The sequence below is a fragment of the Pan paniscus genome, chromosome 4 (assembly GCF_029289425.2).
Source record: "Pan paniscus chromosome 4, NHGRI_mPanPan1-v2.0_pri, whole genome shotgun sequence".
Lineage (NCBI taxonomy): Eukaryota > Metazoa > Chordata > Mammalia > Primates > Hominidae > Pan > Pan paniscus.
Window position 1 is genome coordinate 127,713,435 of NC_073253.2, and position 15,990 is coordinate 127,729,424.

General features: G+C 44.5%; 1 protein-coding gene across 1 annotated transcript in view; it reads left to right on the forward strand.

Moving 5' to 3' along the window:
• Positions 1-13,287: 13,287 nt before the first annotated feature.
• IRF1-AS1 (IRF1 antisense RNA 1) overlaps positions 13,288-15,990 on the forward strand; it is a 66,919-nt gene continuing 64,216 nt past the window's right edge. Inside the window, exon 1 of the mRNA XM_034960479.3 lies at positions 13,288-15,175. Coding sequence (XP_034816370.2) covers positions 14,731-15,175 — 445 coding nt within the window. The 5' untranslated portion in view covers positions 13,288-14,730. The remainder of the gene's footprint in view (positions 15,176-15,990) is intronic.

Here is a 15,990-nt window from a genome sequence, read left to right on the forward strand (position 1 = left end):
TGCTTTGGGGACAAGATTCCAGGGAGCAGCAGTAAAGGACAGGAGGAGAACAGGGAAGGAGGGAGGCTGAATACAAAGATGCATTTTCAGGTTGACTAGCACCAAAGGCAGGGATGCTCCATCCAGCAAGGATTTCAGAAGAAGCTTATGAAATGCATCTCAACACCATCTGTACTTTGAGTAAAAGGGGGAAGCATTTCTCTGCTGGCATCCATTTGTAAAGGCAGCCCACAGGTGTCAGCTCCACATGTTTCCAGGCTGCACATGCATGAGTCCCAAATAAGTTCTGTCCCGTGGGTAGAAAGCAAGAGAGAATACATTGCAGGGCTGAAGTAGGGGTTGCCAGAGCCCATCAGAACTGGTCACTGCAACAGTGGCTGGAGTAAGTGGTGGGCTGAGAGGATTGGGGGTTGAGTGTGGTGCACAAGAGGTGTCTTAATCTATATACAATTTGCACAGGGCATTTTGGGCTAGAAGGTGTGGATGGACCTGGGTAAAAAGCTCCAGTGTTGGATAGAAACTCAAGGGCATGTTGCATAACAAAACAAGCAGCATCAAACTTGGGGGAGAAGGAAGGCAGCACGTCTTCTGGAACACTGTTGGCTTCTCCACTCTCCTCAAACATGGTTCTGTGCTGGATTACTGATTAACTGTCTTCCCAGGGGCTCTAGAATCTGAATTGCAGTTCTGTCTACCCATTATCCTGTAGCAGGAATGAATAGTTTCTGCATTTTCTCTCTTATTCTCCATGCCACTGATTCCAGTCATTTGTGGCCTTCTGAGGGCAAAAACCATAATTACCTGAATGCTTAGAGCTCTTCATGTGGTGAGGCAATAGCCCAAGTCACTTCCAGGGTTGAGCCAAGCATGTGGAATTCCAAATCCTCTGTCTAAGCCTGTTGGATTCATGTGTGGCTTGTTTCCCTTAGAGCCATGACTTTGGGAAGACTGAGTGTGTTATCAGACCAAGGATCTCCTCTGCTCCAGGAGAGAGGCATACACAAACTGTAGCCACAGGGGCAGAGTTGGTGAGTGATGAGGTGTTCAGTTAATGTGTATAACTAGAAACCAGCATACCCACAGAAATATAAAAGACAAAGAAAAGGAGGTGGAGGAACAACCCAGATTTTCTTAAAAACCAGTTTCCTGCCACAGATCAAAGTAAAGGCAAAGATTTGCCATACCATCTTTTCCTATTCTTGGAAACTAGTTCTTATCTCTGTCAGGGTTCCCTGAACATTCTCATGGATTCCATAAGGCTGTTGTTTGTCAAAGAGAATTATTCTGCTTAATACCTGGTCTAAGTGATGGTCAATGAGGTGGGCACAAGACCCTATTCCCTGCCAGGTAGTAAATAGCACAATAGAACTTTCGTCTGGGGGTTTGTCTTTTAATTCTTTTCCTAAAGGGCTTTTAGGCTGATAGAGGCTTGATGCAATGCACTGGCAACACCTTATGTTCTATGCCATTGCTTTAAAAGCACTTTGGAAAATAAAATCTCATGAGATTAACAGAGGATGCACTGATGACAGACACAGGTTTCTCAGCAGAAATCATGTTTTGGAGCTCTCAGGCAGACCCACCCCTGAAGGTGTCACCTCATGAAGAAGGGACATAACCTCAGGGACAGAGTTCTGTAAGAAGCCGCCAGAGACACTGGCACATCATCTCTCTGTTGCGCCAGCCAGAGGGCAGCAGCCAGGCCCCTGACTGGCTCTTTACCTGGGAATAAGTCTCATAAAAGACTTCTCATAGAGGAAGTGTGAGGATATACTCCACATCAAGGATAAGACTGCTAAATACTAATACACAGTGATATTGGTATTTTGCATGGTTTGTCTACTGAAGAGATTTGAAACTTAATGCTCATGCAACCCCTGATTATGAGCAAAATAGTTCTGAAAATTCTAAATGTCCTCATAGAATTGCCCCCCACCCCATGCCAAACAAATGAGCACTAGAAACATAAAAGCCCCAGGAACAGCTCTGGTCTGGAGCTCCCAGCGAGATCAACGCAGAAGGTGGGTGATTTCTGCATATCCAACTGAGGTACCCGGCTCATCTCGTTGGGACTAGTTAGACAGTGGGTGCAGCCCACGGAGGGCAAGCCAAAGCAGGGTGGGGCATCGCCTCACCCAGGAAGTGCAAGGGGACAGGGAACTCCCTCCCCTAGCCAAGGGAAGCCATGAGGGACTGTGCCATGAGAAACAGTGCACTCTGGCCCAGATACTATGCTTTTGCCACAGTCTTCGCAACTCGCAGACCAGGAGATTCCCTTGGGTGCCTACATCTCCGGACCCTGGGTTTCAAGCACAAAACAGGGCAGCCATTCGGGTAGACACCAAGCTAGCTGCAGGAGTTTTTTTTCATACCCCAGTGATGCCTGGAACACCAGTGAGACAGAACCATTCACTCCCCCGGAAAGGGGGCTGAAGCCAGGGAGCCAGGTGGTCTTGCTCAGCGGATCCCACCCCCATGGAGCCCAGCAAGCTAAGATCCACTGGCTTGAAATTCTTGCTGCCAGCACAGCTGTCTGAAGTCAACCTGGGACTCTTGAGCTTGGTGGTGGGAGGGGCGTCCACCATTACTGAGGCTTGAGTAGGCAGTTTTCCCCTCACAGTGTAAACAAAGCCCCCAGGGACTGCAGTCTGGCAAAGCCGCTGTAGCCAGACTGCCTCTCTAGATTCCTCCTCTCTGCGCAGGGCATCTCTGAAAGAAAGGCAGCAGCCCCAGTCAGGGGCTTATAGATAAAATTCCCATCTCCTTGGGACAGAGCACCTGGGGGAAGGTGCAGCAGTGGGTGCAGCTTCAGCAGACTTAAATGTTGTGCCTGCCGGTGCTGAAGAGAGCAGCGGATCTCCCAGCACAGCACTTGAGCTCTGCTAAGGGACAGACTGCCTCCTCAAGTGGGTCCCTGACCCCCAAGCCTCCGAACTGGGAGACACCTCCCAACAGGGGTCGACAGACACCTCATACAGGAGAGCTCTGGCTGGCATCTGGCGGGTGCCCCTCTGGGACGAAGCTTCCAGAGGTAGGAACAGGCAGCAATTTTTGCTGTTCTGCAGCCTCTGCTGGTGATACCCAGGCAAACAGGGTCTGGAGTGGACCTCCAGCAAACTCTAGCAGTCCTGCAGCAGAGGGGTCTGACTATTAGAAGGAAAACTAGCAAACAGGAACAGCATCAACATCAACATCAAGAAAAAGGACGTCCACACAAAAACCCCATCCGAAGGTCACCAACATCAAAGACCAAAGATAGATAAATGCACTAAGATGAGGAAAAACCAGTGCAAAAAGGCTGAAAATTCCAAAAACCAGAACGCCTCTTCTCCTCCAAAGGACCACAACTCCTCGCCAACAAGGGAACAAAACTAGACGGAGAATGAGTTTGACGAAATGACAGGCTTCAGAAGGTGGGTAATAACAAACCCCCTGAGCTAAAGGAGCATGTTCTAACCCAGTGCAAGGAAGCTAAGAACCTTGAAAAAAGGTTAGAGGAATTACTAACTAGAATAACCAGTTTAGAGAAGAACATAAACGACCTGATAGAGCTGAAAAACACACACAAGAACTTTGTGAAGCATACACAAGTATCCATAGCTGAATCAATCTAGTGGGAGAAAGGATATCAGAAATAAAGCGTGAAGACGAGATTAGAGAAAAAAGAATGAAAAGGAACGAACAAAGCCTCCAAGAAATATGGGACTATGTGAAAAGACCAGACCTAGGTTTGATTGGTGTACCTGAAAGTGACAGGGAGAATGGAACCAAGTTGGAAAACACTCTTCAAGATATTAACCAGGAGAACTTCCCCAACCTAGCAAGGCAGGCCAACATTCAAGTTCGGGAAATACAGAGAACACCATAAAGATACTCTTCAAGAAGAGCAACCCCAAGACACATAATTGTCAGATTCACCAAGGTTGAAATGAAGGAAAAAATGTTAAGGGCAGCCAGAGAGAAAGGTTGGGTTACCCACAAAGGGAAGCCCATCAGACTAACAGCGGATCTCTCTGCAGAAACCCTGTAAGCCAGAAGAGAGTGGGGGCCACTATTCAATATTCAATATTCTTAAATAAAAGAATTTTCAACCCAGAATTTCATATCCAGCCAAACTAAGCTTCATAAGTGAAGGAGAAATAAAATCCTTTCCAGACAAGCAAATGCTGAGAGATTTTGTCACCACCAGGCCTGCCTTAAAGAGCTCCTGAAGGAAGCACTAAACGTGGAAAGGAACAACTTGTACCAACCACTGCAAAAACACGCCAAATTGTAAAGACCATCAATACTAGGAAGAAACTGCATCAACTAATGAGCAAAACAACCAGCTAACATCATAATGACAGGATCAAATTCACACATAACAATATTAACCTTAAATGTAAATGGACTAAATGCCCCAATTACAAAACACAGACTGGCAAATTGGATAAAGAGTCAAGACCCATCAGTGTGCTGTATTCAGAAGACCCATCTCATGAGCAAAGACATATATATTGTCTCAAAATGAAGGGATGGAGGAAGATCTACCAAGCAAATGGAAAACAAAAGCAGGGGTTGCAATCCTAGTTTCTGATAAAAACAGACTTTAAACCAACAAAGATCAAAAGAAACAAAGAAGGCCATTACATAATGATAAAGGGATCAATTCAACAAGAAGAGCTAACTATCCTAAATATATATGCAGCCAATATAGGAGCACCCAGATTCATAAAACAAGTCCTTAGAGACCTACAAAGAGACTTAGACTCCCACACAATAATAATGGAAGACTTTAATACCCCACTGTCAATATTAGACAGATCAATGAGACAGAAAATTAACAAGGATATCCAGGACTAGAACTCAGCTCTGCACCAAGTGGACCTAATAGACATCTACAGAACTCTCCACCCCAAATCAACAGAATATACATTCTGCTCAGCACCACATCACACTTATTCTAAAATTGAACACGTAATTGGAAGCAAAGCACTCCTCAGCAAATGTAAAAGAACAGAAATCACAACAAACTGTCTCTCAGACCACAGTGCAATCAAATTAGAACTCAGGATTAAGGAACTCACTCAAAACTGAACAACTACATGGAAACTGAACAACCTGCTCCTAAATGACTACTGGATGAATAACTAAATGAAGGGAGAAATAAAGATGTTCTTTGAAAACAACGAGAACAAAGATACAATGCACCAGCATCCCTGGGACACATTTAAAACAGTGTGTAGAGGGAAATTTATGCACTAAATGCCCACAAGAGAAAGCAGGAAACATCTAAAATCAACACCCTAACATCACAATTAAAAGAACTAGAGAAGCAAGAGCAAACAAATTCAAAAGCTAGCAGAAGGCAAGAAATAACTAAGATCAGAGCAGAACTGAAGGAGATAGAGACATAAAAAACCCTTCAAAAAAAATCAATGAATCCAGGAGCTAGTTTTTTGAAATGATCAACAAAATTGATAGACCGCCAGCAAGACTAATAAAGAAAAAAAGAGAGAAGAATCAAATAGACACAATAAAAAATGATAAAGGGGATATCACCACCAATCCCACAGAAATACAAACTACCATCAGAGAATACTTTAAACACCTCTACGGAAATAAACTAGAAAATTTAGAAGAAATGGATAAATTCCTGGACGCATACACCTTCCCTAGACTAAACCAGGAAAAAGTTGAATCTCTGAATACACTAATAACAGGCTCTGAAATTGAGGCAATAATTAATAGCCTATCAACCAAAAAAAGGCCAGGACCAGACAGATTCACAGCCAAATTCTACCAGAGGTACAAAGAGGAGCTGGTACCATTTCTTCTGAAACTATGCCAATCAATAGAAAAAGAGGGAATCCTCCCTAACTCATTTTATGAGGCCAGCATCATCCTGATACCAAAGCCTGGCAGAGACACAACAAAAAAAGAGAATTTTATATCAATATCCCTGATGAACATCGATGCAAAAATCCTCAATAAAATACTGGCAAACTGAATCCAGCAGCACATCAAAAAGCTTATCCACCATGATCAAGTTGGCTTCATCCCTGGGATGCAAGGCTGGTTCAACATACACAAATCGATAAACGTAATCCATCATATAAACAGAACCAATGACAAAAAATACATGATTATCTCAATAGATGCAGAAAAGGCCTTTGACAAAATTCAACAGCCCTTCATGCTAAAAACTCTCAATAAACTAGGTATTGATGGAATGTATCTCAAAATAATAAGAGCTATTTATGACAAACCCACAGCCAATATCATAATGAATGGGCAAAAACTGGAAGCATTCCCTTTGAAAACCAGCACAAGACAAGGATGCCCTCTCTCACCACTCCTATTCAACATGGTGTTGGAAGTTCTGGGCAGAGCAATCAGGCAAGGGAAAGAAATAAAGGGTATTCAATTAGGAAAAGAGGAAGTCAAATTGTCCCTGTCTGCAGATGACATGATTGTATATTTAGAAAACCCCATCATCTCAGCCCAAAATCTCCTTAAGTTGATAAACAACTTCAGCAAAGTCTCAGGTTAGAAAATCAATGTGCAAAATTCACAAGCATTCCTATACCCCAATAACAGATAAACAGCCAAATCATGAGTGAACTCCCATTCACAATTGCTACAAAGAGAACAAAATACCTAGGAATCCGACTTACAAGGGATGTGAAGGACCTCTTCAAGGAGAACTACAAACCACTGCTCAGTGAAATAAAAGAGGACACAAACAAATGGAAGAACATTCCATGTTCATGGATAGGAAGACTCAATATCGTGAAAATGGCCATACTGCCCAAGGTAATGTACAGATTCAATGCCATCCCCATCAAGCTACCAATGACTTTCTTCACAGAATTGGAAAAAACTACTTTAAAGTTCATATGGAACCAAAAAAGAGCCCGCATAGCCAAGACAATCCTAAGCAAAAAGAACAAAGCTGGAGGCATCAGGCTGTCTGACTTCAAGCTATATTACAAGGCTACAGTAACCAAAACAGCATGGTACTGGTACGAAAACAGATATATAGACCAATGCAACAGAACAGAGGCCTCAGAAATAACACCACACATCTACAACCATTTGATCTTTGACAGACCTGACAAAAACAAGAAATAACAAGAAATGGGGAAAGGCATCCCTATTTAATAAATGGTGCTGGGAAAACTGGCTAGCCATATGTAGAAAGCTGAAACTGGATCCCTTCCTTACACCTTATACAAAAATTAATTCAAGATGGATTAAAGACTTAGACGTTAAGATCTAAAACCATGAAAACCTGCCAGGCGCAGTGGCTCACGCCTGTAATCCCAGCACGTTGGGAGGCTGAGGAGGGCGGATCATGAGGTCAGGAGATCGAGACCATCCTGGCTAAGACGGTGAAAACCCATCTCTACTAAAAATATAAAAAATTAGCCGGGCGTGGTGGTGGGTGCCTGTAGTCCCAGCTACTCAGGAGGCTGAGGCAGGAGAATGGTGTGAACCCAGAAGTCGGAGGTTGCAGTGAGCCGAGATTGCACCACTGCACTCTAGCCTGGGCGACAGAGTGAGACTGTCTCAAAAAACAAAAACAAACAAACAAAAAAACACCATAAAAACCTAGAAGAAAACCTAGACAATACCATTCAGGACACAGGCATGGGCAAGGACTTCATGAATAAAACACCAAAAGCAATGGCAACAAAAGCCAAAAATGACAAATGGGATCTAATTAAACTAAAGAGCTTCTGCACAGCAAAAGAAACTACCATCAGAGTGAACAGGCAACCTACAGAACAGGAGAAAATTTTTGCAATCTACCCATCTGAATAAGGGCTAATATCTAGAATCTACAAAGAACTTACACAAATTTACAAGAAAAAAACAAACAGGGGCAAAGTATATGAACAGACACTTCTCAAAAGAAGACATTTATGCAACCAATAGACACATGAAAAAATGCTCATCATCACTGGTCATCAGAGAAATGCAATTCAAAATTACAATGAGATATCTCACGCCAGTTAGAATGGCGATTATTAAAAAGTCAGGAAACAACAGATGCTGCAGAGGATGTGGAGAAATAGGAAAGCTTTTACACTGTTGGTGGGAGTATAAATTAGTTCAACCATTGTGGAAGACAGTGTGGCAATTCCTCAAGGATCTAGAACTAGAAATACCATTTGACCCAGCCATCCCATTACTGGGTATATACCCAAAGGATTATAAATCATGCTACTATAAAGACACATGCACACGTATGTTTATTGTGGCACCATTCACAATACCAAAGACTTGGAAGCAACCCAGTTGTTCATCAATGATAGACTGGATTAAGAAAATGTGGCACATATACACCATGGAATACTATGCAGCCATAAAAAAGGATGAGTTCATGTCCTTTGCAGGGACATGGATGAGGCTGGAAACCATCATTCTCAGCAAACTCTCACAACGACAGAAAACCAAACACCACATGGTCTCACTCATAGGTGGGAATTGAACAATGAGAACACATGGATACAGGGCAGGGAACATTACACACCAGGGCCTGTCAGGGGGTGGGAGGCTGAGGGAGAGGTAGCATTAGGAGAAATATCTAATGTAAATGACAAGTTGATGGGTGCAGCAAACCAACATGGCACATGTATACCTATGTAACAAACCTGCACATTGTATACATGTACCCTAGAACTTAAAGTACTTAAAAAAATATGCTAAAGGGCCAGGCGCAGTGGCTCACGCCTGTAATCCCAGCACTTTGGGAGGCCAAGGTGGGCAGATCACCTGAGGTTTGGAGTTTGAGACCAGCCTGGTCAATATGGTGAAACTCTGCCTCTACTAAAAATACAAAAATTAGCCAGGCTGGTGGCACATGTCTGTAATCCCAGCTACTTGGGAGGCTGAGGCATGAGAATCACTGGAACTTGGGAGGCAGAGGTTGCAGTGAGCTGAGATTGTGCCACTGCACTCCAGCCTGGACAACAGAACAAGGAGACTCCATCTCAAAAAAAAAAAAAATGCTAAAGGGAGTCTTTCAGGCTAAAATGAAAGGACACTGGCCAGTAACTTGAATACTTGAATCTGCATGAAGGAATAATGAACATGGGGAGAGGTAGCTACCTAAGTAAATATAAAGGGCAGTATTAATTTTTTTCCTAACCTCTCTTTTCCTATATAATTTTAAAAGACAACTGCATAAAGCAATAATTAAAAATTTAGGTTGATGGGCATACAATGTGTAAAGATGTAATTTGTGGAAATACAATATAAAGGGAGTAGAGCTGAATAAGAACAAAGTGTTTGCATATTATTGAAATTAACTTGGTATTAATCTAAACCAGGTTGTTACAAATTAATATATGAACTGTAATCTCTAGGGCAATTATTAAGAAAATAAATAAATAATATATACTTTAAAAAGATACGGATTTAGAATTATCCTAGAAAATATGGATTTAACACAAAAGAAAGCAGTAATGAAGGAATTGAGGAGCAAAAAAGATAAAAGACATAGAAAACAAATAGCAAAATGGCAGGAGTAAGCCCTTTTCAGTAATTATATTAAATGTAACTCTTCAATTAAAAGGCAGAGATTCACCAAATAGATTTTAAAATCATGATGCAACTATTATGATGTCTACAACAGTTTCAATTTAGATTCAAAGACACAAATAGGTTGAAAATTAAAAGGTTGGAAAGCTCTTCCATACAAATAACCAAAAGAGAGTTTGAATGGCTGTATTAATATCAGACAAATAGATTTTAACAAGACAAAGAAGGTCATTATATTACGATAAAAGGGTCCAAACTTCACATATTTTTAATGCATTTCAACTCCTGATATGACACACTTTTAGCTCTCGATTTCTCCTTGACACTCCTGCCTCCATCCATACGTTGTCCTGCTTCATCTCTGATTATCCCAATTCTATTCATGTTCAAGGTTTACCCCATGACATCCTCTTTCTTGGAGGCACTATGGCTTTGGCTAAGTGCCCAGATCCAGAGCAGATAAAGTATATGGTCCAAAAGTAGATGTCTTCACTTACTAGCTCTATAACTTTGGGGAAGTCACTTAACTTTCCTGAGACTGTTTCCTCAACTGTAAAATTCGTTACCTATATCAGGTTTCTATAAAGATTAAATTAGATCATGCATGTAAATTATAATGTAATTATTGACTCTACAAATAATTAGTCCTTATCATATTATGCTTGGTTCCATGAGGGAAATTGTAACTACCTTTGGCGGAAAAGACAGGCTTATCCCTAAGGTGCTTAAGTAGTACACTCACTGTACATTTGGTAGTTTTTAAAAAAAAAAACTTAACAAATACTTTTACTCATTCATCCTTGAATGAGAGACACAGCCCTCAGGAAAACATCCTTCATGAAGCCCACACCTACTTCTTTCTCTTTTTAGACCAAGCAGACTAATAGTATCTGGGCTTCCTGACAGCTTGGGAACAAAGCATGTAAACTCGCCTACTGTCAGCCTCCACACCACCATGAGATGGATATGGGCTCCCTGGGGTGTGCAGTTGGTGAGGGAAATGCTATACTTGACTATGACTGAGTGCCGTGTTCAAATATTCATGTAGTACTCATGATTTGTGTTCAAGCCTCCTTCCATGGGAAGAACCAGCGGCGGACCTGAAGAGCTCTGCCTTCAAACAGATGATTCACTCAGAACAGGTTGCTGGTGACTGAACCTCAGTGACAGGGTCATCCTTTGACACCCAGCTCTCCAAGGGCACCTTGCTCAGGGAGGCTAAGCTCAGAGCAAAAGTGCCTTTTGGAGTGCTAGCTTCTTTCTACCAACAATGACAGATTTCCATCTGTGCTGCCAAACATGTAAGTTCTTTCCTTAAGGAACACTTATAAAAGATGACTTCCAGGCCGGGTGCAGTGACTCACACCTGTAATCCCAGCATTTTGGGAGGCTGAGGTGGGTGGATCACCTGAGGTCTGGAGTTCGCCACCAGCCTGGCCAACATAAGGAAACCCCGTCTCTACTAAAAATACAAAAATTAGCCAGGTGTGGTGGTGGGTGCCTGTAATCCCAGCTACTTGGGAGGCTGAGGTAGGAGAATCACTTGAACCTGGGAGGCAGAGATTGCAGTGAGCCAAGACCACAACATCACATTCCAGCCTGGGGAACAAGAGCAAAACTCCATGTCAAAAAAAAAAAAAAAAAAAGACTTCCTTTTCCCAGAAAACTAAGGGCCCCCTACATCAAAATTATTTCCCTTTGGCTGTTCAGGAACAATTGCTCATCTCCTTTCGATTTTTTGACTTTTAACTCCTCCTCAAGGAAGTTAAGGAATGTTTTTTGCTATTGGTAGGTTGTGCTTTTCTAGAGGGAAATAGTTCTAGTATTGAGATCTAAACTGAGAATTGCTGATTATCCATGGAACAAGCATTTTAAAAACAAGACCAGACCCTAGCTCCCACAGAGGACATGGTTGATAGCTTAGTACCAAAGCACAAGCACTATCTTCTGAGTGGGAAAGCAGATATGGATTTGCTTGCCCACCTGACACCTAAGCCAACATGTGCAGAATTGGAGCCCTCCAAAACTTGGGCCTCTTCCAAGGTTCTCCAAGTCAATGAAGGGCATCATTGTGTGAGCTTGGGTCCTCCTAGAGCAGACACCAAAATGGAATTAAACCTGGAAGAGTTTATTGGGGAAAATGCCTATGAAGAATAAAGAGGAGCAGAAGCAAGAGTAAGCAGAGAGAGCCCCACACCGTAATGCAGGTCTGACCCCTGTGAAAGAGAAGAGGGAAGGATGGAGGAGTAGATAGGAAGAGCCTCAGACTGCAGAGCCATTCTGAGAAAGTGCTGGCCAGACTGACAGGAAGCCCCAGAGTACAGGTGGCCTATTAGAGGAGTTTTGCCTCTGGCATTCCCTCTTACAGCGTCAAATGCATCTTGTAGTATTTAGGATGGCATTCTATATTTGACCAATTATTTGATTGCTTTATTACCTCACTCAAGTGTGTTTCCCAAGGGCAGAGACCACATTTAGTTTTGCTCATCACTGAATCCCCAGCATTAGCAGGGTGGCTGCATTTTGTAGTTGCCACAGAATATTTGTTGAATGAAATATCTAAAAGGGTTATTTTTTTCATTTTTATCTGAATCACACATCAGGTATTTTTTTTTCCTAACCAGTGACTCCTAAGTTAGATGCTGCTTGCACCATGCTTTCATTCCATTTATATCATTCTTCAGCTGTGCTGCGTGATCATCAGCTGTGCCCTGCCCCCCAACCCTCCATTGCCCAATTCTGTAGTAAAGTCTTTTGGGATTGGCCTTGGACTTGGACTTTTGCTTCTTTTGTGTCTTTACTGACTATCAGTGCAGGCCTGGATAAAGTTCTTGTTGCAGAACTTGCTACTGCACAAACTTTTGTTCCAGGGTTAGATCAGGAAGGGTAGTAAGGAAAACAGAGCAGTCTCCAAAAGGTGGGATAGAAAGCTGTCCTTTAGAAGTTAAATTATAAATCAAGCCAATCAGAGCAAAGATACAAAATGTCTCCATAAAGAAAAATAAGGGCTGCAAGACCTTACTGAGTAATGTTACTCAGTAACGCCTTGCTCTATCTAAAAATGTTCATCTGAGGAGAGGCGGCCTGGGTACCATAATACAGAGAGCCTCATCGACACAAACAGATGGTGTCCACCAGGCCCCATCTAGGGAGAAGGGCTGGCCAGGCCAGCAGGGATGAGTGAACAGTACTTCCTATAGGTTTTGACCTGTGTTGCGGAAAGAGACATCCCACATTGCCCGAGCCTGATATCATCAAACATTTAAGTCAGACAATTCACTCTTCTGATTCTGATTTTAGGCTCACTAAGCCACCTTCTGACTATGGGGCTCCAAACTGCATGGCTACAAGAAGAGAATGTGCTCATCAGGTGGCCTCGAGTCCAGTGTTTCTGACAGTCTTGCTTCTAACAGGAATGGATAAGCTTCAGGTTTTGGGGTCAGATGGCCTTGATTCAAACCCTGCCACTAACATACATAGTAACTATGTGACCTTGGGATTTCCTTCATCTTTTTTTCTCCCAAATGAAAAATAAATAGAGTATAATATACCACATGATAGTAGGGAGAAATAATGAGGTAATAATGCATGTAATGCATTTAGCATAGCACTTCTCTAGCAAATAGTGAATGAAATCAGTCAGTTGTCATTCTGACTTTATGCAACAGTGCTAATCGACTCTGGAACACTGGAAGTCAGATGAGATTTTTGGTCCCACAAAGTCAAGGACCAAACCTGGACCTTGGGAAGTTGCCAAGATGAAAAACATCAGGCCGGCCTTCACCTCCTGATGCTCTCTGTTCACATGTGTGATGTCTATAAAAGGTAACCAGGATTTGGCTTATCTGCTTACATCTCTTCCTGTCTTTTCCTGATCTTCATCTTCCCAAACATAGTTTTCATGCAGAAGCAGATTTAACTCTACTTTGCTATCTTGGAGTCAAGAATTGTCCTATAAGGAGGAAGAGGCTCCAAGGCTTGCCTTTTTTGTTTTTTCTTTTTCCTTCATACTACAGACTAAAAGTAGCATCTTCTGGACAGAGAAACAGGCTGCTGTTTTTCTAAGGTCATCATTTGGCCTGCCCCACTTTCCCACCTGCTCTTGAGGGAACTATTGCAAGGACACATACAAGCCCCTACATCAGTCACAGACCAGGGCCTCCATCTTGCAGGGAATGTGCCCAAATTACAAACAGGTAAACCAAAGTGACTCTGGGCAGATTTAATAGCTCATTTTGGTTTCTTGTTCCAGTTATAACAGACTGCTCTATGTTTGCTCTATGGCAAAAACTTTTATGTTTGCTTTGCAACAAACGTACAGACAGGGCAAACTGTGTTTGGAGTATGGTGTCTTACCAATGTTTTCTAAAAGCAAGTGAATAGAAATGCTTGCAAAAGTATTTTCAGACCTCAGTGGCCAGCGCTGAACACCGCTGTAGGAATGTCCATCAAACGTTGTGGCCATGCTCCACTCTAACAAAAACCTGGTTCCGTGGCATAATTGTGGGGGCTAATTGTCAGGCTAAGTTTGAGACACCTTCCAAAAAAAATTGCAGGGCTTCCTCAGTCTTTAAACTCCAGATAATATTGTCCAAACTTTGACAACTAACCTATTATCATGGAGATAGCTCCAAGTTGATGGACTGGCCATTAGAGAATGTCTATCAAGCATCCAGGTAAATAATGACTTGGTTGCTGCCCTCAAGGAACCCACTTAGAGGCTGGCAGAAAATTTTAAGTATTTTCTTCCTTCTATTGTTCATTCCTAAAATTCTGGCAGTAGGTATGATTATTATTATTCCCATCCCACAGGGGAAGTAATTAAGTCTAACTACTTGAATATTTTGTCCCAAATCACTGACAGTAAGAGACGGCCAGACACTGAAACCTGGAATCTCTAAATGTTTAGATATTGATGGGCACCGCTTAGACCAGGGAGTCCAAACCATAGGCTTGCTGTTCCAGTTTCTCTTATCGGATGAAGGGACCCCCATTTCACCGACGTCATTGACTTTTGGGTTCTCCGCTGACCCCAGATAAGATGCCTGGTACCTCATGGTCAAGTCCCCTCCAACGGGGACTCCTCAGAGGCTTGGTCCCAGTTGCTCAGGCTGCCATCTGCCTCCTCAGGCCAGAGCCCGAGGCGCCGCCAGCGGTCAGGTCCCGGGCCAGCTGCCAGCCACAGGCCCAAGTAAACGCTGAATGAAGGGCAGATGGAGGAACCTGTCCCGGTCGGCCGAAGCGCCGCGGGCGCCTTTCCACTTACGGCGGGCCTGCCCAGCCTCCCGCCCAGCCCGGGCCCGGGTCCCGCCGAGGCAGGTGTGCGTGGCGGACTATCTCTCGGGCACTCGGCTGGCCCAGCTCCACCCCGAACGCCACCGGGCCAGGCCACGCGCAGACCCGAGCCCGGGGCCCCCGCCTCTGGCTGCCGGCCCGCGCCCGCCGCGCGCCCCGCGTTCACTGCGCGCTCGGCCCCGGTCCCGCCTCCCGGAGGGTTTCGCTTTCGCTTTCCTGCCGATGTCTTTGAGGAAAATGAAAGCGGTCGTGGCCAGGACTGGCGCAGCTGCCGTTTCAGGCGAGGGGCGCAGAATGCAGCGGCCGCCAGCCTGGAGCGCGGGCCCTGGGGCCGCAGCCCGCGCCGGGCGAGGTAAGCACAGCCCCTTCGCGGCCGCCTCGCGGGCTCCTCCTTGCGGACCCAGCGGGCCCGACGCCAGGCGTTTGACCCGGGCAGGGTCGGGGGTTCTGCCGTGGGGGCGGGGAGGGCCTGAGAAGCGGCACCCTTGGGTTTCGTGGCTTTGAGCCTCCAGGCCAGGCTGGAAGACCTGGGAGGCCTCAGACAAGCGTGCCAAGGGGCTAGCAGCCCGGGGTCGAGCTGGAACCGTGGCAAGTCGGGCCACCTGAGCACGCCTTTCCCTTTTGTAGAGCACCGACCTCCCTGGGTGTTGGTAAAAATCAAAAGTGGGAGGGTGTACGTAAAATGCTGAGCAGAATGCCTAACCTGAGCTCATAATCTACTCCCTCTGACCTGTCAGACTCATTTTTCCCACTGGGCCCCACCCCATACCTCATGTAGTTTGCTTAAGTTTCCTAGATCTGGTGCACCTGGGGGCACTTGGAGTGCCTTCCAAGTGTTCCTTGACCGAGCAAGCTGGCAGCTCATCTCCCTTGATCACGGGCATGGAGAGCAACTAGGCCAGGATGTGGCCCCCTTGCCCTGGCCCTGTCCATGTGAAGTCAGGGCCTTACTCTGCTGGGGCCCCCATCCCGGGGCTAGCATAGATGTCAGGGATAGGTGCACTCACAGACCGAGTCCTTCCCAGACCAGGAAATTTCCAGTCCACTGCATCTGCCAGCAGAAGCATGAAAGATGCGTGCCACCTTGTCTTTGCCCTTCGTCAAGTATAGCCAACTCATTCTTGGTATGCAGGAAGGGGGTTCCACCCCAGGGCTGTGGAAACAGCC